Consider the following 27,532-nt stretch of genomic DNA (forward strand, 5'->3'; position numbering starts at 1 on the left):
GCTTAGTGTAGGGTTCCGTAGTTTTCCATTAGTTACGTGGTTCAGGGATTTTATCAAATCCCTAAACAAATCTAGTGAAATGATAAAACGTGGCGTGTCTATTGGTCGATTTTGTGATTTCACTAAACAGAGTAAGGGATTTTGTCAAATGACTGAAATTTTCTAGAGAAATGATAAAATTGATTCGCCATTTTGACATCCTGCGTGATTTGATCATATCCCTTAGTGATTTGATAAAATCTCTGTTTGGGCCATTTCCCTGTGACATATATAAGTATGTATTTATCTATTTAATAAATAAATAAATAAATATTATAGGACATTCTTACACAGATTGACTGAGGCCCACGGTAAGCTCAAGAAGGCTTGTGTTGTGGGTACTCAGACAACGAAATATATAATATATAAATACTTATATACATAGAAAACATCCATGACTCAGGAACAAATATCTGTGCTCATCACACAAATAAATGCCCTTGCCGGGATTCGAACCCGGGACCACGGCGTAGCAGGCAGGGTCAATACCGACTGCGCCAGACCGGTCAAAATATTTCTATCTGACCGGTCAAAATAGGTCTATTTAAGTATGTATATCGTCGTTTTAGCACCCATAGTACAAGCTTTGCTTAGTTTGGGGCTAAGTTGGTCTGTGTAAGGTGTCCCCAATATTTATTTATTTATTTATAATTTCATTTCCAGACTTAATATTCGAAGTGCAAGGGCTAGAAGACGAAGCTATATGCGAGATTGGCGCGGAAATCCGAGCAGAGGGAGGGATACTAGCGGCGGCCGGCGCCGGCGGCACTCATGTGTTGGTGCCTTTAGACTTTGACAGTAACCAACTGGTCACTAAAGGTGCTGAGGCGGTCACTGTGTTCTGGGTGGTGAGTCTACACGGTTCTTAACTCGTTTCTACGTCATTCGTCATCCTCCCTGCGTTATCCGGTATTTGCCACGGCTCATGGGAGCCTGGGGTCTGCTTTGACAACTAATCCCAAGATTTGGCGTAGGCACTAGTGTTGGTGTGGTGAACAACTTTGTTTCATTAGGTGGCAGAGTATGTTAAGCCTTGAAACCCTCGCAACGCTCAAGATTCCACTTTTGGAATCATTGAACCATTCACTACGCTTGCGGTTCAATATTGGATTTTTCGCTTGTTCATGTATCAATATGAACACGGTTAATAGTTATTTGTTTTACAAGGGGACTCTTGAGCGTTGCGAGGGTTTCAAGGCACGAAGGTTAAACAAATTTTGCCGCCGAATGAACCACAAAACTTTTCACCACACCAACACGAACAAAATACTGACTATAAAACATGAAACTAAATCAAATCTATAATTTTTTTCAGTATTTAAGATTCAAAATCATCATGTATAAATCATATCAATCACGCCTGTATCATCAGAACACATTTATACAGTTCAGTGCCCCTCTTGGCAAATAAGGGGTTGAAAGAAAACGAAACTGTGACATTGCAGTGAACGGTTGCCAGCCTCTCGCCTACGCCACAATTTAACCCATATCCCATATGTATAATTTAAGCCAGCTCAAAATATCAAGTTAAAATTTGTATGAGATTACTTTGCACTCTTGTGGATAAAATGCAGTTTTGCTATCTGTTTTCGAATAGCAAAGTAAGCCTTTACCAGTTGGTGTGGTGAAAACAACTTTTCGCCTTTGATACTCTCGGACTTATTAGGCAATTTTGCTTATGGTTTAACTCTTTTAGCACAGTATAATAATTAAATACTTTTTGATTTGTTTTTTTAAGTATGGCCACTACTATATATAAATTATAAACTGTATAGATATGGGCTCTCGGTTACTTCACAGTTCACCGCCTGTCAAAAACGCGAACAGTCAACCTGTCATATCTCACCGCATCAAGCATGGTAGCGTTCACCGTACACGAGCTTAGAATGTGTGTTAAGAACCCGCCTCTTTCATATATTTGATCGCCAGTGTTCGAGATGTTCTTTTAGTTAATTTGACATTTTATTTGCAGAAAGACTGTCTCTCCCGGCAATCGCTGACTCCCATCGAATATTACCACCGCCCTGTCCACCTTCGATCCCCGGCTTCGAGCCCGCTGCGCGGCGTGGTGGCGAGCCTTAGCACGTATAGCGGGGTCGAGCGCGCCTTCCTGGATGAGCTGGCCAAGCTTTGCGGCGCCGAGTAAGGGAATTAATGCATTTTAGGGCTGATTTTAACACATTTGTCCTTTTAAAAGGACATTGGGATTCGATAGGTTATTAAATGCGGCAAAGCTGAGTTAGTCGGGAGTGTTGGTCTTGGTCTGGAGTATTTTGTTTTTTTTTTTTTTCAAAATTTGGTTAGGTTATTCTTAAAAAGGTCTTGATGTAGACTTGGCTATTGAGCCTCATAATAAGATTTTTGCAAAAAAATAATTTTTGGCACAAGCTTTTATCGCCGACTGTACCTTTCTTTCAACAGTCATCTACTGTTCTCCGAGACGTTTCTAAAAGCCCCTTACTCGATGGGGATACGACGTTTCATAACAGAGTTCCTATGACCACCACTCTGCTCCATCATCAGATCGGCTCCATGATACCATGATATTGCATTGTCACGTGATTTACATATGTGTGCCAAATTTCAGCTCAATCGGAAACCGGGAAGTGGGCCAAATTTAGCTTCTACGTTTTGACGCACACTAACATACTAACAAGGCAAGTTGAATAAAAGGGATGTATATCTAGATTCCTAAAGTTTTTTCTTCGATTTTTAGATCGCCTAATATTTTTTGGCATAATGATCATTTGGCCTAATTTAAATGTCCTAATATTGTTTCGCCTAACGCCGTTAAAACCCACTTTTTTAGAAGCGATTCGGATTTGTGTGAGGTCACGGTTCTAACCTAACCTAAACCTACCTTTCTAACAGCGAATCGGTTCTGGGTAATGTCATTTTTGGGGCAAAATTTAAATTATGCCAAATGATCGTTAGGCCAAAAGAGCGTTAGGCATTTCATAATTCGGCCAAATGAGTTAGGCCAAGTGATTTTCGAACAAACGTCATTAGGAATGTAGAGGTAGTCCCGAATAAAAGCTTATAATAATTGTTATTATTTTCATTCCAGCATGCAACAACGCTTTTGCCGTCGCAGCAACTCTACCGCCCTCGCGTCCACCCACCTCATCTGTCCTGAACCTACCGGTGCCAAGTACACAGCCGCCAGAAAATGGGGGGTGCCCGTGGTACGTGCCAGCTGGCTCCTGGCCTGCGCGGAGAGGGGGCGCGAGTTGACGAGGCCGACCATTCTGTAGACCAACCTGCAGGTAATACATACGAGTATTTTCATAATTTGGGTCCCCGCAATTAGCGTAAGTCGTTAACAAAAATGAACTCTCTGTCAGTTTTGATAAAATATGTCTAAAAATTTACTTTTTTCACATTTTGAATGTAGATTACCCAAAGGTTGTCTGGAAGAGATCGCTCTTTAGCGATAAGACCGCCTGTTGTCTACCATAGTTAATTAAAGTTATGTGATGTAATCTTGTTATATTGGTGAACAATAAAGAATATTTGTATTGTATTGTATTGTATTATCGCTAAAGTTCATGTAACTAACACAAAAACAATGTTTTTATTGAAATTTCATGCTTAACTATCGTCACAAAACTGACAGTGAGTTAATTTTTGTTAACAACTTACGCTAATTGGGGGGTCCCAAATTTTGAAAATGCCCATACTGCCCTGAACCTATCTGGTGCCAAGTACACAGCCGCCAGAAATACAATCCCCCCCCATTTTCGGGAAGTGGGAGGTTAGAAAGAGACCAAAAGTAACCTATGTCACTCTCCATACCTTCAACTATCTCCACATAAAAAATCACGTCGATTCGTCGCTCCGTTTTGTCGTCAAAGACGGACAAACAAACAGACACACTTTCCCATTTATAATATTAGTATTAATATGCCCTGAACCTACCGGTGACAAGTACACAGCCGCCAGAAATACAAACTTCCACCCACCATTTTAGGGAAGTGGGGGATTCAGATATCTCCACTTAAAAAATCACGACATTCGTCGCCCCGTTTTGCCGTGAAAGCAGGGGCGGCTCACTCCGCGATTCTATCGCCGCGCTGCAAGTACATGCTTGCGGCCGCGAGTTCGCGGCCTAATCAGGGGTGGCGCGCGTTCTCACGGAACGCACGTTCGCACGTTCTATTGTTACTTTCCGTCGCGAGTTTTTTTTTAAGGTTCTTATGCGATGTCGGCTTGTGGAATGGCTAATAATGCTTAGTTAAATAGATATCATGAATAGAATAAATACCATAGGACATTTTTACACAGATCTACTATTAATAAGTACCCCGGAAAGGTTCAATAAGGCTTGTGATGTTGGAACTTAAACAAAAATATATAAACACTATAGATATACCTAGAAAGTACCCAAGACTTGAATATAATAGTATAACATTTTATCTGAGTATTAATTCGTTTTAATCCATAGGCAACCCTATAGCCGGTCGCCGCGCACGTGCGGCTCGTTTCTTTGTAAGAATTTTGTAGGCATTCAAAAAGGCGGCATGTCGTGAACATCAAAGCAGTGGGCCTTCTGTACTTGTACTATTATATATTCTGTGGTGAAAGACTAACGAGCAAAGCCGCGGGCAATAGCTAGTAATTAATAATATTACATTATTACAGATCCGTCTCCTGTTCAACAAAAAACAGACCCACCTCAAACACCAGATCCGAAAGAAACAACTCCTCAACCGGAAGAGAAACCTGAAACCAAATCCAACACCCCGGAACGAGAAAACCCTACGACTGAGAAGAAAGCTACAACGCCCGAACCGGTGAAAACGTCTGAACAGCGAAAAACACCAGAACCTGAAGTGTTAGATGCGAAGGCGCAAGAAGAACAGATTATGCCCCCAGAAGTCAATGCTTCTCCTAAGCAGACTAGGAAGAAGTTTAAAATAAATACTAATAAAAGTAAGTTTTTAAGTGCTAGTCATGGACTTTCAATAGGGACTGAGCTCACACTTTTTTTGCCATACTAAATTGAACTTTATCACCGGTGCAGAAAGGCGTTCTTATCAGACTAGTAAAAGTGTGTCCACATGAGAGGGCTGGAGAGTTGGGGCTGGTGTCCCTCTCGCACGTGTGACCAGTGTTAAAGAGATTACTATAGTAGTAATTATACACGTTAAACTTCCGTGAGACATATTCAAATAATTAATTGAAATACGGTTGTACTCACGTTATTATATCGCTATTGCTGCGACATGTTTCGGGCCAATTCGGAGGCCCCTCTTCAGGCGTATAGGAGTTCACGCTATTACTATAGTAGTAGTATTGTTACCTGTATGATAACTAAGTTTATAAACTTCTTAAATTATTTTTGTATCATATCGAGGCAAGGATATTAATACCTTGTAATGAATTGGTAAGTCATTATTATGAAGCCATAAAACCAAATATTTGCGCAGTTAAAAAAATCCTTTAATTCGGTATTAGTAGATTTGGTAGTAACTTTGAATATTGACTGGTATCCCCAAATAATGACAGTGATGACGTCCTTCAAATAATTTTGACAGTGGCAATAAGTGCGAGAGGGACACCAGCCCCGACTTTACCCTCTCATGTGGACACACTTTTTGGCCTAACCACTCAATCTAGCTTAATAATATATAAATCTATGGTGCTAGTACAGTAGAGTACATAAATATGTGTACATTTCTTCACCTTAACTCGTTGCAATAAGGTGAAAAACTGAAATTTAAAAAAATATGAACTCTAACGTCGCCATTTTTGTCAATATGGCGGATTCAAAATGGCGTCCGATTTCCAGAATGCGCCTAGAGCTTTTAGAATTAGTATGGATCCTAGATTCCTATGAAAAAAAAAAATGTCTGAAAAAAATATTTTTAAGAAAATTACTAAAGGTTAACAACTAAAATAAGCGCGTAGTGACCCTGCCTGCTAAGCCGAGGTCCTGGGTTCTAATCCTGATAAAGGCATTTGATTGTGTGATGAGCACAGTTATTTCTTCCTGAGTCATGGCAGTTTTCTTTCAAGTATTTTTATAATATAAATATCGTTGTCTGAGTACCCACAACACAAGCCTTCTTGAGCTTACCTTGCGACTCAGTCAATCTGTGTATGACCTATATTTTTTTTTTTTTTTTTTATTTATTTAGAAATCAAACAGCCTTTTACAAGTACGGTTTACAAAAATATATATAAATCTATGCCTAGAGTTTCCTACATTACTAGATGGTTAAATTTAAGTAAAAATAGTTAACAAAATTACACACGCAGTAGTTGAGTAGGTACACACGCAAGGATGCATCTTATAAAATCTACTTAATGAAAAAATAATACAGTTAACAAGAAAACAGTAATTGCCGAACCTTGTTCTTGAAACTGGACAAATTATGAGCAAAAATATCAATATTATTAATCGAATTATTATAAAAGTTACAAGTGCGCCTAAAGAAAGAGTTTTTAGCATACTGTGTGCTACAGGAGGAAATAGCGAAAGTAGGTTTAGAACGTGAGTGGAACCGAGATATTTTGAAGGAGATATTTTCTAATAAAAAGGGGGAGTCAATGTGATTATTAATAATTTTAAATAAAAACAAAACATCAAGATAGGTTCTTCTTTTTTCTAAAGGAGGAAGACTATGCCTAGCCGCAGACGAGAGATAATCAGAGTTATATCGTCCAATTCTATAATCAAGGGACTTACAAAAAATTTTTTGAATCCTTTCAAGCCGAGACTTATGAATACCATAGTGTGGAGACCAAACAACACTGCCAAATTCTAATATACTTCGGACGAAGCTATAATACAAAACTTTTAACGCAAATGTACCATTGAATGGTTTACTAAAACGCAAAATCATTCCTAATTTTTTATATGCTTTAGCCACGATATTATCTAAATGTTCATTAAAGGAAAGTTTAGCGTCCAGAGTAATTCCTAAATCGCGAATCGACGAAACACGCGAGACACTGCTACCACTCAATTTATAATCAAAAGTAATTGGGTTATGTTTACGGGTAAACGTGATAGTGTAGCATTTATCAGCATTTAGAATTAAGTTATTTTGCCGGCAGTACTCTGCAAACCGTGACAAATCAGATTGTAATGCAACACAATCATCCAGATTTTTAATCGTTCTATAAATTTTTGTATCATCTGCGTAAAGTATGTGGGATGAAGATTGAAAGACAGTACCCATATCGTTAACATATAAGACAAATAAAAATGGCCCCAGATGCGAGCCCTGAGGAACACCTGAAGGGATGGGTAGAAATCTCGACCTATAGCCCTTAAGTGCGACCGCCTGGCTTCTATTACTTATATATGATTTTAACCATCTGAAGAGGTCACCGTGTATACCGATCTTGGAAAGCTTCTGAAGTAAAATAGAATGATCTATGATTTATTTATTATTTATATTTTTTAGGGTTCCGTAGTCAACTAGGAACCCTTATAGTTTCGCCATGTCTGTCTGTCCGTCCGTCCGTCCGTCCGCGGATAATCTCAGTAACCGTTAGCACTAGAAAGCTGAAATTTGGTACCAATATGTATATGAATTACGCCGACAAAGTGCAAAAATAAAAAATGGAAAAAAATGTTTTATTAGGGTACCCCCCCTACATGTAAAGTGGGGGCTGAAATTTTTTTTCATTCCAACCCTAACGTGTGATATATTGTTGGATAGGTATTTAAAAATGAATAAGGGTTTGCTAAAATCGTTTTTTGATAATATTTATATTTTCGGAAATAATCGCTCCTAAAGGAAAAAAAAAGTGCGCCCCCCCCTCTAACTTTTGAACCATATGTTTAAAAAATATGAAAAAAATCACAAAAATAGAACTTTATAAAGACTTTCTAGGAAAATTGTTTTGAACTTGATAGGTTCAGTAGTTTTTGAGAAAAATACGGAAAACTACGGAACCCTACACTGAGCGTGGCCCGACACGCTCTTGGCCGGTTTTTATTAAAATGAAGTTTATTTTTTCAAGTTTACAAGCGCTGGTAGCCTAGCGGTAAGTACGTGCGACTTTCGTTCCTAAGGTCGCGGGTTCGAACCCCGGCTCGCACCAATGAGTTTTTCGGAATTTATGTGCGAAATGTAATTTGATATTTGCCAGTCGCTTTTCGGTGAAGGTAGATCATCGTGATGAAACCGGACAAATTCCAATAAGGTCTAGTTTACCCTTCGGATTAGGTCAGATGGCAGTAGCTTTCGTAAAAACTAGTGCCTACGCCAAATCTTGGGATTAGTTGTCGAAGCGGACCCCAGGCTCCCATGAGCCGTGGCAAATGCCATAACGCCAGGAGGATGATGATTAAAGTGAAGTTTGTTTACAGACGAGTTCGAAGGCATGTCTCCCGCGTCCCGTTTCATCGCCATGCGCCGAATGGGAATGTTTAGCGACCACGAAGATAGCTCCAAGGAGAACACTCCAAAAAGGCCTGCCAAGGAGTCTGATCGTAAGTTACTTTTTTAACCCCCGACGCAAAAACGACGGGGTGTTATAAGCTTGACGTGTCTGTCTGTGTGTGTGTCTGTCTGTGGCATCGTAGCTCCCGAACGGATGAACCAATTTGGATTTAGTTTTTTTTTGTCTGAAAGCTGAGTTAGTCGGGAGTGTTCTTAGCCATGTTTCATGAAAATCGGTCTACTATGTCGCGGTCGGGGGTTTTTCACAATTTTAATTTTAAGCCTAAAAGGCCCATACATTTCATTGGTACGCTTTTTAACCCCCGACGCAAAAACGACGGGGTGTTATAAGTTTGACGTGTCTGTCTGTCTGTCTGTCTGTCTGTCTGTCTGTTTGTCTGTTTGTCTGTCTGTCTGTCTGTCTGTCTGTCTGTCTGTCTGTCTGTCTGTGTGTGTGTCTGTCTGTGGCATCGTAGCTCTCGAACGGATGAACCGATTTTGATTTAGTTTTTTTTGTCTGAAAGCTGAGTTAGTCATTGTATTGGCTCCGTCAGTCCCGTTCTCGATATAAGTAGATTAAATTTGTTACCATTACCACAGCTGCGCTTCAAGACGCCGCCCAGATTCGCACCCCGACTATGGAAGAGGTGATGTCCAGCCCCAATCTGAACGCCTTGAGTCCCAACACGAGAAGGAAACTGCAGGCGATTAAACGGGGAGAGATGCCCGATTCCCCTATCAGGACGCCTAAAAACCCATGTAAGTACACAGACACACATACATACAATCACGTAAGGGCGTTTTCAGAATTTGGGACCCCCCAATTAGCGAAAGTTGTTAACAAAAATTAACTCACTGTCAGTCTTGTGACGATAATTAAGCATGAAATTTCAATAAAAATATTGTTTTTGTGTTAATTACATAAACTTTAAGCGATAATCTACATTCTGAATGTGAAAAAAATAAATTTTTAGACAGATTTCATGCTTTATTGTCGTCACAAAACTGACGAGTTAATTTTTGTTAACAAAAGCTAATTGGGGGGACCCAAATTCTGAAAAAGCCCGTATATATTATACAGTTTAAAAGTAAGAATTACAAAACAAATTAAACTTATTAACTTAACCTAAGAACTATCGTTAACTTATATCTACGATAAGAATAAGAATTAATTAAGAATTTCACCACCCCCTTTCTTCCCGTGGGTATCGTAGAAGGCGACTGTGGGATATGGGTTAAATTGTCGCGTAGGCGAGAGGCTGGCAACCTGTCACTGCAAGGTCACAGTTTCGTTTTCTGTCAACCCCTTATTTGCCAAGAGTGGCAATGAAACTTAAGTAGTTTTATGTACTCTGCCTACCCCTTAATGGGATACAGGCGTGATTGTATGTATGTATGTATATCTACGATGAGGCCAAGGGTCCCAGTCTCAGCGTGTGCAGCGCCAAACGGCTCTGCGCTGGTTTTCACGCCTGTATCACAGTCTGAAACCAGTAATAATTCTTCTATTAGTCTAGTAATAATTTTGCGTCGCGTGCTTTGTCCTTTTTAGCAATATTTTTCTTTTGTGCAATAAAGATTAAATAAATAAATAAATTAAACAACAATGGGATGAATTGTAAATTAATTACACACGATATAATCCGTTTCCATAGTTTTATTTCATGAGTAACTATCGCGGTAACCGAAGACAATATTATATAGTCATACCCCCTTATTCATAAACGCACACTAAAGTTATCAAGCCGATAAAGTTCGTTTGTCCCTTTTCGGCGTATTGGTGTGATAGAAAGGGACAAACGAACTTTATCGGCTTGATAACTTTAGTGAACGTTTATGAATAAGGGGGATAATGTTTAGTCGTAATTTATTTTTTGCAGTCGAAATCCCGACTCCTGACAGCGGTTTCGGCGCCATACTCCGTCCCGGCGTCAACAGAATGTCCACAGACTCACGCAAGCGTCTCTGGCAGTTCGTCCACAGTTTACCGACGAATGAAACCGTCGGTGCAACGGTAATCCATACTAATATTATAAATGGGAAAGTGTGTGTGTGTCTGTTTGTTTGTCCGTCATTCACGGCAAAACGGAGCGACGAATTGGCGTGATTTTTTAAGTAGAGATAGTTGAAGGGATGGAGAGTGACACAGGCTATTTTTAGTCTACTAACTAATTTATTTTTATTTTTCACAGGAGTCGCAGCCGTCTAAAATAGCGAAATTAACTGAAGATCACGTAAGTCAATTCCCGTTACTTATTTTTATTAACTTAATAATTTTTGAAAGATGAATCTTATACTTTTAAACGAGCAATTCTTGTATATTTATTTATTTATTTATTTATATATTTATTTACACTGACGATCTCGGAAACCGCTCTAACGATTTCGCTGAAATTTGTTATGTGGGGGTTTTTGGGGGTGAAAAATCGGTCTAACTTATCCTTAGGTCCCGGAAAACGCGAATTTTCGAGTTTTCATGCGTTTTTCTTCGCGCGCCATCTCGTGTGCAGTAGTTGTACTGTTAAGACAGAATTCTTTCGGTCGATGTAAGTACTATTTATTGCAAACACTAGATGGCGACACAGGTCAAGGCTGAAACGAATAGAAAAATACACTATTTGAGTTTTTGTGGCGAAATGCGCGCCATCTCGTGTGGAGTAGTTGTGTTGTTAAGGCTGAGAATTCTTTCGCTCGATGTAGGTACTATTCATTTTTGAACTAGATGGCGACATATGTCAAGGATATGAAACAGAACCGAGCGAAGCTCGGTCGCCCAGATATTAAATAAATTTATATTTACATACATACATACAATCACGCCTGTATCCCTTAAAGGGGTAGGCAGAACACATGAAACTACCAAAACTCAGGGCCACTCTTGGCAAATAAGGGGTTAAAAGAAAACGAAACTGTGGCATTGCAGTGACAGGTTGCCAGGTTGCATATATATTTATCTTTAAAAAATTATGTAACTATATTTAAATGGGTAACATTCCATATAGGTACCATTATTTAACTTGTTGCCGCCCAATGTCGACCAACGACGACCGGTCTGGCCTAGCGCGTAGTGACCCTGCCTGCTACGCCGCGGTCCCGGGTTCGAATCCCGTTAAGGGCATTTATTTGTGTGATGAGCACAGATATTTGTTCCTGAGTCATGGATGTTTTCTATGTATATATATATGTATATATATATTTCTATGCTTTGCTTAGTTCGGGGCTAGGTTGATCTGTGTAAGGTGTCCCCCAATATGTATTTTAATGTACATTGAGATGTAGATGTCGTTTCATTAGAATTGTAACTTTTATGTGAACAAGTAACATTTCGTTTGTATCTAAAATTTTAAACAAATGAAACTCAACTAAATTTGTTAGTTTGTGTCAAATAATTTAATGGAAATAATACAATTTTGCCCAGAATTTTGCCCGTGCAGTGACGGGTTAAGAATTTCACCACCTCATTTCTTCCCGTGGGTGTCGTAGAAGTCGACTATATAGTATATGGTTTAAATTGTGGCGTAGGCTAGAGGCAACCTGTCACTGTAGTCACATTTTCGTTTTCTTTTAACCCTTTAATTGCCAAGAGGGGTGCGTCCCACGAGATATAACGTTAATATATATAATTTCATGTTACTAACGATCAGCAGCAATAATGAACGTTAGATATAACACCAAAATCAATACTTTTGTAAGAAATAACGCTGAATTGCTATAATATTAGTTTTACATAACTTTTTTTAATATAACGTTTACGTTACTTAATTTCACTTTATATACCATACACTACGTATACCGTTCACCATGCATAACATTTCTTAATATAATGTTTAAATTAGCTAATTTCAGTTTATATACCATACACTAAGTATACCGTCTACCATAAATAACATTACTTAATATAATGATTATATTAGCTTAATATCAGTTTATATACCATACCGTTCTCCATATATAACATTTAACTGTTGCTAAGAAAGTAGGTTTAGGTTAGGTTAGAACTGCGACCCCCACACAAAACTGTTGCTAAGAAAGAAGTTTAGGTTAGGTTAGAACTGCGACCCCCACACAAAACTGTTGCTAAGAAAGTAGGTTTAGGTTAGGTTAGAATTGCGACCCCCATGCAAAACTATTGCTAAGAAAGTAGGTTTAGGTTAGGTTATAACTGCGACCTCCACACAAAACTGCTGCTAAGAAAGTAGGTTTAGGTTAGGTTAGAACTGCGACCCCCATACAAAACTGTTGCTAAGAGAGTAGGTTTAGGTTAGGTTAGAACTGCGACCCCCACACAAAACTGTTGCTAAGAAAGTAGGTTTAGGTTAGGTTAGAACTGCGACCCTCACACAAAACTGTTGCTAAGAAAGTAGGTTTAGGTTAGGTTAGAATTGCGACCCCCACATAAAACTGTTGCTAAGAAAGTAGGTTTAGGTTAGGTTAGAACTGCGATCCCCACACAAAACTGTTGCTAAGAAAGTAGGTTTAGGTTAGGTTAGAACTGCGACCCCCATACAAAATTGTTGCTAAGAGAGTAGGTTTAGGTTAGGTTAGAACTGCGACCCCCACACAAAACTGTTGCTAAGAAAGTAGGTTTAGGTTGGGTTAGAACTGCGACCCGCACACAAAACTGTTGCTAAGAAAGTGGGTTAGGTTAGGTTATTATGCATTTAAAATCTTACACACAGAATGAACATTACGCCTTTTGATGTTAGATTAATTGAAAAATATAGGTTATTAATATTAGGTATCCCAAACGTTATAAACATAGATCTTAGATATTATGAACATTACACCTTTTGATATTAGAATAATTGATTAATATATGTTATAAATATTAGGTATCCCTAACGTTATATACATTAATCTTGATATACACTGATATTATAGAGAATGAACATTATCCACTTCGAAATTAGATGATTTGCTATTATCGATTTTGAGCATTATATCCAGTGAACGTTATGCTGAACAAGCTTATACAAAGTGAGCGTATATTTTATAAGTAATATACGATACGTTCTTATATCTCGTATTACTTACCCCTGAAATTTGAGTAGTTTCATGTGCTCCGTCTACCCCTTTATGGGATACAGGCATGATTGTATGTATGTTTGTATATATAAACTAACCACAAAATTAAAATTTTGAAAAAACCCCCGACTGCGACATAGTAGACCGATTTTCATGAAACATAGCTAAGAACACTCCCGACTAACTCAGCTTTCAGACAAAAAAAAAACTAAATCTAAATCGGTTCATCCGTTCGGGAGCTACGATGCTACAGACAGACACACACACAGACAGACAGACACGTCAAACTTATAACACCCCTTCGTTTTTGCGTCGGGGGTTAAAAATACGTGTCTAAAATTCTTTGATAATCTAACTGACGGACTAATTCGTTTTTTTAGTCGTCTCGCATAATAGACACTGGAATTTGAGTAGTTTCACGTCACAGACCAACCCCTATAGACATCCATTACAAGACGACTCGCGGTCGCCAGCCTTCCTAGTATTTGCACTGATATAAGCGCGGGCGCTTGCCGTGCCCGATCAGTATCGACCAAGTAACAGACCCGAAAGCAGCGCGTGTTTTTCGCACTAAAAAATTGGAAATAGTATATTATATAACGGTAACGTTATGAAGGCTATAAAAGTTGAGTACCGCGGTTAGGCCACGAAGGCTTGCCGAGTGGCCTAAGTAAGGTACGAGACTTTTATAGCCTTCATAATGTTACGATTGTATACTATACTTTTTCTACGACAGCCACATACATACCTATTCGAAAATAATAAAATGGGTTAGTTACTTACTTCATGTAATGAATGGGAATATTTGTGTGGATCGTCGTAGCATTGAGTATTCTGTCTACAATGTTGATGGCGAGAACTTGTTGCACAATTCTTCAAAATATGCCAACAACGCCGTTTCAGAGAAAGTTGGAACATTTTTTTGCAATTTCCATGTCAAAACAATCATAACATTTTTGGTACGCTTTATCTGACTTTTCATGTAACAAATTGTCAGTCACTTTGAGCGCCCATAGCCTTGATTTCTTCGGAAGTGCATTTTTCACCAGAATCACTCATAATTACTTATGTTTTTGCACAATAACGTCGAATTAAAACAAACTACACACCACCGAAATAGTTCAAATAGTTTCGTGATAAGTTTACAAATGTCAAACATACCATAGACAAGAGAAATAGAAAATAAGCCGGTTTTCAATTACGAAAAATGTGGTTGCGTTCAAGAATATTTAAATGTCGAATGTAAAATTATTGGATAAACTTATGATTTTTACCTTTGTTTTGCAATATCTAATATGTAAAACGCATTTAAGTTTATTTTTTCATCTTGATTTAAATTATGAACCTAAATATTATATTATTTATTAAAAGTTACTTATTACTGTAAATGAAAACATACCTGATAAATGGAAGTTGTGCTTTTAAAAAAAATTTACAGAACTCCTATATTCATATGATTACTGCTAGCAGTAATCCTATGAACCTATAGACAAATAGACTTTCTCATCGTTACTCAAATGAACTTAATTTGGATACCGCTGACAATAATCTAATTGACAGATTTAAGTGCTGGAGTAGAAAAAGGGTATTTTGATGCCTTAAAGATGTCCACCTGTAGTGTGAAATGGTGTGGAAAGGTAACAAGAAGCTCAAATTTAATTATTATAACCTAACCTAACCTAACCACAAAATTAAAATTTTGAAAAAACCCCCGACCGCGACATAGTGGACCGATTTTCATGAAACATGGCTAAGAACACTCCCGACTAACTCAGCTTTCAAACAAAAAAAACTAAATCGAAATCGGTTCACCCGTTCGGGAGCTACGGTGCCACAGACAGACACACACACAGACAAACAGACAGACAGACACGTCAAACTTATAACACCCCGTCGTTTTTGCGTCGGGGGTTAAAAACAGACGGCTTTACATTCCACAAATAAGTCATATTTATAATTTATTCAGAGCCGGCATAGGTCAACTTACATTGGCCACTTACGCGTCAGTAGAGGGACAGTCATACTTCTGTCCCTTTTCATCTGGCGCGACTGCCCGCCGTCCTTGAAACGGCCAATCACAGCGCGCTTAACACATTCCCCGCCCGCTCCTCGCACCCCAAACACTGGGTGACTCGTATCGCGAACAAAATATACAAGACTGCTACTCTATAGGAGGTTTTCTGTGTTTCACGTGCTCCGCCTACCCCTTTATGGGATGATGATGATGATTTTATCCTGTCGCCCCTCATCAGGGGCATATGGCTCTCAGGAAGGATTTCCACTGTTCCCGGTCCGACGCGGCCTCCTCCAGGCGCGCCCGGCCCACTGAGCCAGCCTCCTTTTCCGCCGTGCGCCTCCGGGTCGTCCAGGTTTATGGGATACGGGCATGATTATATGTATGTTTGTATATAAAAATAAATAAATATTATAGGACATTCTTACACAGATTGACTGAGGCCCACGGTAAGCTCAAGAAGGCTTGTGCTGTGGGTACTCAGACAACGATATAATATAATATATAAATACTTATATACATAGAAAACATCCATGACTCAGGAACAAATATCTGTGCTCATCACACTAATAAATGCCCATACCGGGATTCGAACCCGGGACCGCGGCGCAGCAGGCAGGGTCACTACCGACTGCGCCAGACCGGTCGTCAACCGGTACGGTAAATACGGTAAATGTATTGTTTTGAACAGTGCGCCGGCGGAGCTAAGCCATCAGAAATGCCTCGCACCCCCCTGTCTTCGAAGCCCCCCGGAAGCCCGCGCGTGGTGCCCGTGGAGGTGGACGAGCAGCTGCAGCGCCTCGCCGCCGCGCTCACCGGCCGCCGCACGCCGCGCCGCGCCAGCAGGCCGCCCGCGCCGCACGAGAACCAAGCAGGTGACTGTTACAATGATAAACAGCTTGTAATATCAGCGTTTTTAACCCCCGACGCAAAAACGAAGGGGTGTTATAAGTTTGACGTGTCTGTCTGTCTGTCGGTCTGTCTGTCCGTCTGTCTGTCTGTCTGTCTGTTTGTCTGTCTGTGTGTGTGTCTGTCTGTGGCATCGTAGATCCCGAACATTGGAACCGATTTGGATTTTTAGGGTTCCGTAGTCAACTAGGAACCCTTATAGTTTCGCCATGTCTGTCTGTCCGTCCGTCCGTCCGTCCGTCCGTCCGTCCGTCCGTCCGTCCGTCCGCGGATAATCTCAGTAACCGTTGGCACTAGAAAGCTGAAATTTGATACCAATATGTATAGAAATCACGCCAACAAAGTGCAAAAATAAAAAATGGAAAAAAATGTTTTTTCTCAAACATGCAATGAAATATTGTCTTTACGTTCCTTAAAATGGACTGGGAAGTATCGCTTTTTGGGCGCAACAACTCGAGAGGACTGTAAAGGGATTTCATATTATTTTTTAGGCCTAGGCCTGCAAAGTAACTTTTTTTTATAAAATATTGTCGTTTAGAGCATTTTTTTTTTATTTCATTGTATGTTTGAGAAAAGCACTATACATGCCTCGGCGTGAAAACGGATTCCCGGCCTCGTATCCCTATCCGGCCTCGCTCGCACGCTCGCTCGGCCGTATATACCCACTTGGCCGGAAATCCTCATTTTCCCGGCCTCTGATGTAATGTACTATATTAGGATACCCTCCCTACATGTAAAGTGGGGGCTGATATTTTTTTTCATTCCAACCCCAACATGTGATATATTATTGGATAGGTATTTAAAAATGAATAAGGGTTTACTAAGATCGTTTTTTGATAATATTAATATTTTCGGAAATAATCGCTCGTAAAGGAAAAAAAGTGCGTCCCCCCCCCCTCTAACTTTTGAACCATATGTTTAAAAAATATGAAAAAAATCACAAAAGTAGAACTTTATAAAGACTTTCTAGGAAAATTGTTTTGAACTTGATAGGTTCAGTAGTTTTTGAGAAAAATACGGAAAACTACGGAACCCTACACTGAGCGTGGCCCGACACGCTCTTGGCCGGTTTTTTTTTTTTTTGTCTGAAAGCTGAGTAAGTCGGGAGTGTTTTTAGCCATGTTTCATCAAAATCGGTCTACTATGTCTCGGTCGGGGGTTTTTTCAAAATTTTAATTACTATAAAAATATTGTGCATTCTATAAGAGACAATTTTCCTACTTAAAGTTGATACTTATCTATTCCTTTTAGGTAGGAGAGGTCCTTAATTATGTTTTCCCCTCACTCGCTCGGAAACACGTGTTTTGTCCTTTAATACCAGCGGGTAAAAACGCATTTTATCCACTAGTGGGTAAAGTAATTTGACCTTGAATAAAGTCAAATTAACTGCTTTAGAATTGATAAAAGTAGGTGAATCTAGTAATAAAGATGATTTACCACCTGTGGAACTACTGGAAGCAATGATAAACGCATTTTTTGCGTTGTAGTTTCCTCGCTGTAGTGAGGGGAAAAGTTTTGTGTTACACTCGGGTACAAAAGTATTTTACTTCTCGTGTGTTAAAAAACTCGCAAGTTCAGGATTCTATTCTCGAACCACTCGCTTCGCTCGTGGTTCAACTATAAAATCCTTTCACTTGCTCGTTTTTCAATTCCACACTCGGCGTTAAAATACAACTTTGCCCCCTTGTATAACAAATAACTATTATTTAAAATCAAAATCGCATTGTCCACAGATATGGATTACGAATCCGGACCAGAATCCCAACCTAACACAGTCGGTTGGGACGACACCACGCCGTCACAGAAAGACTCTTTCGAATCAAACAAACCCCACACAAGCGTCACTGCTATAGACAAAACAGATACAAGTAAAAGTAATATAGAACTAGAAAATGCAGATAGTAAAAATGAAAATCAAAAGGATAGTTCTAAAATTGATGTGGACGTATCAAATAGTGTGCTGAAAGTGGATAAGGGTGTGGAAGCGAAGGTGGTGAAGCGGTTTATGCTGTCTTCAAATGTTGATGTAAGTATTGAACTAATAGGCTATTGTCCCAGATTTGTAAGAACCTCTTTTTGATACATGACAGCGTCCACAATACGTAAACTCGCGCAACCTAATGAAATTTTAAATAAAGTCCTGTAATAATATTTAAAAAAATCAAGTACTTAAAAACAATATTTCGCTTACTTTAAACATAATCTAGCACATGTTACATTTTTGCGGATCTTCGATAGTGAGTATTTTACGATATTAATTTATCACGCAGGATTTACTTATTATGTCATTTATCATTCATTTTTATTTTTAAACTAGTGCTGTGGCAGAGTCTGTCTTTTCGATTCAAATGACATTTCACTAAGTTGATATAAATCGTATATTTGTTTAAGCGCCTCCTTGTACGTACATAGGGCCAAATCGATGCAACCAATTCGAAATTAATCGTTAGATTTGACAAACGATACGTCTTAGCCACATCGCAACATACTTCAAAACAAATGTGTCAAAAATGTGAACTTACAAATCCAAATAGTTAATTTTCCATTCATGGTGTATTTTGATAGTGCGTCAATGAGGGCAGTTACCAATGTCAGTCGAACAGGGATATGTTTTTTCTTTTATGGCCATTTACAGAATTTGGGTCCCCCCAATTAGCGTAAGATGTTAACAAAAATTAACTCGCTGTCAGTTTTGTGACGAAAATTAAGCATAAAATCTGTCTAAAAATTTACTTTTTTTCAAATTCTGAATGTAGATTATCACTTAAAGTTTATGTAATTAACACAGAAACAATATTTTTATAGAAATTTCATGCTTAATTTATCGTCACAAAACTGACAGCGAGTTAATTTTTGTTAACAACTTACGCCAATTGGGGGTCCCAAATTTTGAAAATGCTCTTATATCTGATATTTGTGTTATTTTGAATATACCTATTGCATTTATTTAAGTTTTATGATACATGTTACTAAGTTATTTCAATACATTTTATTCTTAGTAAAATAAAACACTTGTCCCAAACACTGATTATTCCTAGATAGCACACTATACGTCATGATTTTAATAGTCATAGAACGTTTTTTTTTTCCCAAAGAGTGGGATTTAGTTTTACTTGCTTTCCTCTCTGCAATGTTTAACTTCTCCCCATGTTTCTCAACGCTCTATTTCCAGAATCGCGAGGAAACAGTAGAAATGATCATCCGTCTCGGTGGCTCTGTAACCGACCTCGATGATGACGACTCCGGCCCTCCCGCCACACACTTGCTGTGCTGCGCGCCGGCGCGTAGCCAACGTGTCCTCAACTGCATCGCCAGCGGCTGCTGGGTGCTGCATCCAGCGTATGTAGCCCGCAGCGCCGCGCTAGGCACCTTCCTGCCTGTGAGTATACAGTACTAGTGTGCAAGGGGATATTGATAACGAGTCTTATAATTCATGACAGCCAACTCGTGTCAACTGCATCGCTAGCGGCTGCTGGGTGCTGCATCCCGCCTATGTAGCCCGCAGCGCCGCGCTAGCCACCTTCCTGCCTGTGAGTATACAGTACTAGTGTGCAAGGGAGTAAAGGGGGATATTGATAACGAGTCTTATAATTCATGACAGCCAACTCGTGTCAACTGCAACGCTAGCGACGACTGCTGGGTGCTGTATCCCGCCTATGTGCTAGCCACCTTCCTGCCTGTGAGTATACAGTACTACAGTGTGCAACAAGGAAGGATATTGATAACGAGTGCTATAATTCATGACAGCCAACTCGTGTCAACTGCATCGCCAGCGGCTGCTGGGCGCTGCATCCAGCGTATGTGGCCCGCAGCGCCGCGCTAGGCACCTTCCTTCCTGTGAGTATACAGTACTAGTGTGCAAGGGAGTAAAGGGGGTATTGATAACGAGCCTTATAATTCATGACAGCCAACGTGTCAACTGCATAGCTAGCGTCTGCTGGGTGCTGCATCCAGCGTATGTGGCCCGCAGCGCCGCGCTAGGCACCTTCCTTCCTGTGAGTATACAGTACTAGTGTGCAAGGGAGTAAAGGGGGATATTGATAACGAGTCTTATAATTCATGACAGCCAACTTGTCAACTGCATAGCTAGCGACTGCTGGGTGCTGCATCCAGCGTATGTAGCCCGCAGCGCCGCGCTAGCCACCTTCCTGCCTGTGAGTATATAGTACTAGTGTGCAAGGGGATATTGATAACGAGTCTTATAATTCATGACAGCCAACGTGTCAACTGCATAGCTAGCGTCTGCTAGGTGCTACACCCCGCCTATGTGGCCCGCAGCGCCGCGCTAGACACCTTTCTGTCTGCGAGTATACAGCAAAGACTTATATAACTCCGTATAGACTTATAAAATCTAAAAAAAAAATCTTTTCTCAAACATGCAATGAAATATTGTCTTTACGTTCCTTAAAATTGGCTGGGAAGTATCGCTTTTTGGGCGCAACAACTCGAGAGGACTGTAAAGGGATTTCATATTATTTTTTAGGCCTAGGCCTGCAAAGTAACTTTTTTAAGTAAGCTGTCAGAACTGTCATGTCACTTTTTTTTTAATTTTTGTGTGACCTGGATACTTGTCACACTTGACGTTTGAGTGTATTTGTATTTTGTCACTTAATAAATAAAATATTGTCCTTTAGAGCATTTTTTTTTATTTCATTGTATGTTTGAGAAAAGCACTATACATGCCTCGGCGTGAAAACGGATTCCCGGCCTCGTATCCCTATCCGGCCGTATATATACCCATATATATACCCACTTGGCCGGAAATCCTCATTTTCCCGGCCTCTGATGTAATGTACTATTCCTCGGATTATTTATTACTCAATAGTCATGCTAAGGTTTTCCAAAGATATATATCGTTTCAGGAAGAAAACTTTGAATGGGGAAATCCCCTCGCTACGTGCCTCCCGCCAGTGACCGGTGGCGAAAGAGTCCTCGCCCTTGCGGCCCACCGCTGGCGGACAAGGCGCGCTCGAGGCCAACCCGGGCCGTTCGCAGGAGTCATAGCTTTACTCCACGCTCCTGAGCAGAGGAGGAAGCTGCTGGCCAGACTGGTGAAGGCTGGAGAAGGAACGGTCGTGGATGAGGAGTAAGTATCCTGGTCGCGGCACCAAAATGTAACTAACCCTCCACTTACAGTGTAGTCACCCGGGCCTTTCGCGTTAGTCATAGCTTTACTGCACCGTCCTGGGCAGAGGAGGAAGATACAATCGAGATTAGTGAAGGCTGGAGATGGGACTGTGGTGGATGAGGAGTTAGTATCCTGGTCACGGCAACAAAATGTAACTAACCCTCTACTCACAGTGTAGTCACCCGGGCTGTTCGCGAGAGTCATAGCTTTACTCCGCGCTCCTGAGCAGAGGAGGGAGGTACTGGCCAGATTGGTGACGGCTGGAGATGGGACTGTCGTGAATTAGGAGCTAGTATCCTGGTCACGGCACCAAATTGTAACTAACCCAGTGGTAGTACAGCCATATAAGCCCAAAAATTGATCTTGACCTAACGTAATCAGATAGATTATCAGACGTTTATAGCACTTTATAAAACCGTGTCCCAATATTTTTATTAATTAAATTCTCTTTAAGTAAAACGCACGGCTGATCAGCCGCACGGCACTGACCACAGCATTTTTTACTATGAACTGGCCAGTGATTGACCTTAGTCACACCTGATGGAAAGTGACGACAACGCCGAAGTTGTAGCTCACTGGTTCAGTACTAGCCTATTCAATCTTGATTTGAATACACCCAGATTGTGTTCAGCCGGGAATACAGAATATTACAATGTTTTGGCGTGGAGCCACTGCAGCGCGGAAGGAACGAAACCAGTGCCCCATTTCTCAAAACTGAAAGTTACAAGCGGAAGTCTCTTTCCAACTTGTCAGACATTGACTATCACTTGTAAATTGTAACTTGTAGCTTCGAGAAATGGGCCCTAGATCGAAGCACATGTTCAGCTATCTTGCTCTCTCGCACTCGCCGGCTTGCAACCCGGCTTGCTTTTTCGTCCTGCTCTCTTCTAGACAAGATTCTGCGTAGCAACTTATATTTGTAGGTAAACATAGCACATTAAATTTATTCGACGATGTAAGCCGTGCTTTTGGTATGAAGTGAGCTGCAAGTTTGAGCGCACGTTTTGTAAATAACTTCACGTGTATTATTATTTAGTCGAAGGTTTTTATTTATTTTAGTGAATGTGCTGTTGTTTGATTACGTGTTAGTGAGTGTTTAATTAGTTTCAAAAACCGTTTAACAATGGATGAAGATTATGAATGTGACGGTGAGAAATGCGTCCACGTATTATGAGACGAAGGCAAGGTAAAGTCGCTAAAATTTCTCTATAACTTAACCACAAAATTCATTTAGAAAACCCCCGACATAATGGACTGATTTCCACCAAACATGGCTAAGAACACTCCCGACTAATTCAACTTTCAAACAAAAAAAAACTCTGATTTAAACTTTCACGATTATTACACATCATTATTTTTAAAATCGGGACTTAATCGCGTATAACTACATATTAAACTGCCATTCTTAGACGTGAAAGTGATTGGTCGAATGGACGGAACCCTAACTCACACTGTTTACAGAAAGCCTACGCACACTGACAGGTATTTGAATGCCCTTTCTCACCACCACCCGCGCCACCTGCAGTCAGTTGTCTCATCGCTGGTGAATAGAGCGTATGATCTGTGTGACCCTGAATATTTGAAGGATGAGTTGTCACATATTCAGGAGGTGCTTAGAAGGAACGGGTACAAGAATAAAAAGTGGCAACCTAGACGGAAGGCAAGGGGGAAACGTCCTGAGGTGTCCAGACAACCGGCATTTCTGCCGTATGTTAAAGGTGTGACGGATAAGGTTGGTACAGTACTTGGAAAGTACTCTATAAAGACGGTGTACACGCCATTATCCAAAGTTGCAGGAAGCCTAAGATCACCTAAGGACGTTATACCGTTTCAATCACCTGGCGTTTATAAAATTGATTGCAGTTGTGGTAGCTCCTACATTGGAGAAACTAAGCGCACCATAGAAGAAAGGGTAAAGGAGCACATCGCGGCTGTGAAAAATCGTCAGGTCAACAAGTCTGCCGTGGCTGAACATTTGTTAGAGTCAGGGCCAAACCACTGGATCGAACTACATGACCCTAAAGTCCTTTCCACGGAACGCCATTTCTACAGTAGAAAAGTGCGTGAAGCCATTGAAATCAAAAAACATCGCAATTTCAATCGGGACGAAGGGTTTAGGATCTCATCCACATGGAATCCTGTCATTAATAAGTGTAAGCCGAAAATAATATCGACAGTCGTTAAATCAAATATCGTCAGTGTTGTATGTCGACAGAGTAACATCCCTAGTGCGCAAACAGTTCAAGTTGATAATCAAAACCAAGTGCGGGTAGTTCGAAAAACTCGCGCGGCTGTCAGAAGGTGTTGATGTCATTTCAAGCCAGTCTTCTCCGAGACCACGGGGACAACGCCGTCCTTGAAACGTTGGAGGTCAGTTTAATATGTAGTTATACGCGATTAAGTCCCGATTTTAAAAATAATGATGTAAAAAAAAACTGATTCTAAATCGGTTCATCCGTTCGGGAGCTACTATGCCACAGGCAGACACACACACAGACAAACAGACAGACACGTCAAACTTATAACACCAAGAGGGGACCTTATACTGGTCCAGAAAATCGACTTTAAGATTTAGTAAAAGTCGCTTGGTTTTCGAGATTTTCACACTTTTCAAAATTTTAATACTACTTAAATTTTTAAAAAGTGTGAAAATCTCGAAAACCAGGCGACTTTTACTAAACCTTAATGTCGATTTTCTGGACCAGTATAAGGTGCCCTCTTGGTGGTTAAAAGGTTGTCCATTAATTACCGGGCACCCGGTATACACTAGAATCATTAATCTATAAATATGACATCTAGTTTTATAGTTATTGTAATATTATAAATAATTTAGTATGATTATTGAATAGATTTAGATAATTTTAAATAAAGGCTATATTATTCATTCCGTTCTCAAAAATCTCTATTGTTGAAGTTGCTAATGGGTCGGCAACGCGCATGTGACACCCCTTGAGTTGCAGGTGTCCATAGGTTACGGTGTTCTTATGCCTGTTTGCCACCGACGTGGTATTAAAAAAAGTGTCATATGAGATTTTGAGTGTTCCGAATTTTTTACATTTGACCATAGAGGAATAAGTAAGGGAAGAGTTGTAACTCCATACATCAGTAAATGCGAGTTATTTGTAGTGACATCTATCGTCATTCACTCGTCAATCACGCGCCAACTAGCGTAAATTATCAGTACTGCTACTCGACACTAGGTGCCGACAGTATTGCGTCTGCCAAAAATGTAATATTAAAACAGTTTGTGTTTACAGAAAGCCTACGCACACTGACAGGTATTTGAATGCCCTTTCTCACCACCACCCGCGCCACCTGCAGTCAGTTGTCTCATCGCTGGTGAATAGAGCGTATGATCTGTGTGACCCTGAATATTTGAAGGATGAGTTGTCACATATTCAGGAGGTGCTTAGAAGGAACGGGTACAAGAATAAAAAGTGGCAACCTAGACGGAAGGCAAGGGGGAAACGTCCTGAGGTGTCCAGACAACCGGCATTTCTGCCGTATGTTAAAGGTGTGACGGATAAGGTTGGTACAGTACTTGGAAAGTACTCTATAAAGACGGTGTACACGCCATTATCCAAAGTTGCAGGAAGCCTAAGATCACCTAAGGACGTTATACCGTTTCAATCACCTGGCGTTTATAAAATTGATTGCAGTTGTGGTAGCTCCTACATTGGAGAAACTAAGCGCACCATAGAAGAAAGGGTAAAGGAGCACATCGCGGCTGTGAAAAATCGTCAGGTCAACAAGTCTGCCGTGGCTGAACATTTGTTAGAGTCAGGGCCAAACCACTGGATCGAACTACATGACCCTAAAGTCCTTTCCACGGAACGCCATTTCTACAGTAGAAAAGTGCGTGAAGCCATTGAAATCAAAAAACATCGCAATTTCAATCGGGACGAAGGGTTTAGGATCTCATCCACATGGAATCCTGTCATTAATAAGTGTAAGCCGAAAATAATATCGACAGTCGTTAAATCAAATATCGTCAGTGTTGTATGTCGACAGAGTAACATCCCTAGTGCGCAAACAGTTCAAGTTGATAATCAAAACCAAGTGCGGGTAGTTCGAAAAACTCGCGCGGCTGTCAGAAGGTGTTGATGTCATTTCAAGCCAGTCTTCTCCGAGACCACGGGGACAACGCCGTCCTTGAAACGTTGGAGGTCAGTTTAATATGTAGTTATACGCGATTAAGTCCCGATTTTAAAAATAATGATGTAAAAAAAAACTGATTCTAAATCGGTTCATCCGTTCGGGAGCTACTATGCCACAGGCAGACACACACACAGACAAACAGACAGACACGTCAAACTTATAACACCCCGCCGTTTCCGCGCCAAAACCAACTCCCGACTTGAGTATTTAAAATTGGTGAAATTGGTAGTGGTGGTTTTAATATTCTGCTTATATTGTAGCCAGTTTTTAACCGCCTTCCAAATCTCAAAGGAAGGGGTTATCAAGTCGTCTGTATGTTTTTTTTTTTTTTTTTTATTTTTTATGTTTGTTCCTCGATATCTCCGTCGTTACTAGACCGATTTTGAAAAATTTTTTTTTGATTGAATGTATATGCATACAGATTGGTCCCATTTTTCTCAGAACCCAGTTCTGATGATGGGATCCTGGAGAAATCGAGGGAACTCCTCAAATCTGAAAGGCATACATATGGTGATTTTTGTGTTTTTAAAGGAACAGCATGCATTTACGTACGGAACAGTGACATTTGGTGCAGTGGAACTCCTGATGATGGTCAGAATGGAACTCCTCAAATCTGAACGGCACACTTATAGTGACTTTGGTATTTTTATAAGAACAGCATGCACTTACATCCAGAACAGTGATATTTGGTGCAGTGGAACTGCTGATGAAGAGTGAGCCGCCCCTGGTTTAAGAGTTCCGTTCTGATAATCATTCTCATCTGTAAGTACTGCAGAATCATCCAGATTTCAAAATTGGTTCAGAAATGACGGAGATATCGAATAACAAACATTAAAAAATATACAGACGAATTGATAACATAATCCAACATTTGAAAGTATTTATCACCAGAACCCCAAAGGAAGGCGGTTTTTTTTTTCTTAAAAATTATTTATTACTAGATAAATATTAAATGATACAATATGTGGCGTTATGCGGGTAAAGGGACCTTATTGTCGGTGGCGCTTACGTCCTGTGGTGTCGTATTTGTACACGAACATCGCTCAGAACGCCGTAAGCGACAACAAGGTCACTTTACCCAGATATTTTTATATTAATCATGTTCAATTGTTACAGACCCCCATACACGGACGAAACCATTAACGTCTGCTTCGCGGATCCGAAGCGCTACCCGATGAAAGAGCGAGACAGAGCATGGCTGGTCTCTCGTCGCGTCCCTGTCTGCGCGTCCATACTGCTCAGCGCGTTTATAACTGAAGAGAGTCGTCCAGATCTGAACCAGCACTGTCTGCCTGAGTTTAGACCGTAAGATAGGCATAGTATAAGCAAAAACGTAACTATATAGACAGAGCTCTCGGTTACCTCACAGTTACCGCCTGTCAAAAACGCGGCCAGTAGACCTGTCTTATCTCATACATGGTTTGAGTTCACCTACACGAGCTTAGACCGTGTGCGTAGGAACGCGCCTCTTTTATATATTTGATCGCCAGTGTCCAAGGTGTGGCTACCCGATGAAAGAGCGAGACAGCATGGCTGGTCTCGTCGCGTCCCTGTCTGCGTAGAAAGGCAAAGACGTAAAGACAGATAAGGACTAAGAAAAAAATTATCTCGGAACCATCAAGAGTTATACGCTCGTCTAGATGGCGCTACACCTTTGGTTGACTCTCGACTAGATGGCGCTAATATTTATATTTGTCAAGTTTAACACATGAAGGAATATCGACCAAATCGACAAAATTGAGGTGCGACTGATGTCGATAGATGGCAGTTACACTGTGAATAAACATTTTACTTTGACAGTAACTCTATATCCATAGAGGAATAAGTAAGGGAAGAGTTGGAACTCCATACGTCAGTAAA

At 40.3% G+C, this 27,532-nt stretch overlaps 1 protein-coding gene across 1 annotated transcript; it reads left to right on the forward strand.

Annotated features, from left to right (window-relative positions):
• Positions 1–2,039: 2,039 nt before the first annotated feature.
• Positions 2,040–27,532, forward strand: LOC125240302 (muscle M-line assembly protein unc-89-like). Its single transcript, XM_048148175.1, has 12 exons — positions 2,040–2,181; positions 3,107–3,305; positions 4,681–4,971; positions 8,366–8,488; positions 9,039–9,197; positions 10,319–10,452; positions 10,631–10,672; positions 16,169–16,352; positions 18,120–18,412; positions 19,559–19,765; positions 21,249–21,472; positions 26,789–27,532. Exons 2-12 carry the CDS (start codon positions 3,209–3,211, stop codon positions 26,979–26,981), a joined length of 1,947 nt encoding a protein of 648 aa, XP_048004132.1. The 5' UTR covers positions 2,040–2,181; positions 3,107–3,208; the 3' UTR covers positions 26,982–27,532.

Source organism: Leguminivora glycinivorella, chromosome 27, assembly GCF_023078275.1.
Source record: "Leguminivora glycinivorella isolate SPB_JAAS2020 chromosome 27, LegGlyc_1.1, whole genome shotgun sequence".
In the NCBI taxonomy this organism is placed as follows: domain Eukaryota; kingdom Metazoa; phylum Arthropoda; class Insecta; order Lepidoptera; family Tortricidae; genus Leguminivora; species Leguminivora glycinivorella.

Coding starts and splice junctions, on each gene's coding strand:
- LOC125240302 (XM_048148175.1), top strand. CDS start 3,209: ATGGGGGGTGCCCGTGGTACGTGCCAGCTGGCTCCTGGCCTGCGCGGA. Junction 10,673..16,168: donor CGAAATTAACTGAAGATCAC/GTAAGTCAATTC, acceptor TGTTTTGAACAG/TGCGCCGGCGGAGCTAAGCC. Junction 21,473..26,788: donor GGAACGGTCGTGGATGAGGA/GTAAGTATCCTG, acceptor CAATTGTTACAG/ACCCCCATACACGGACGAAA.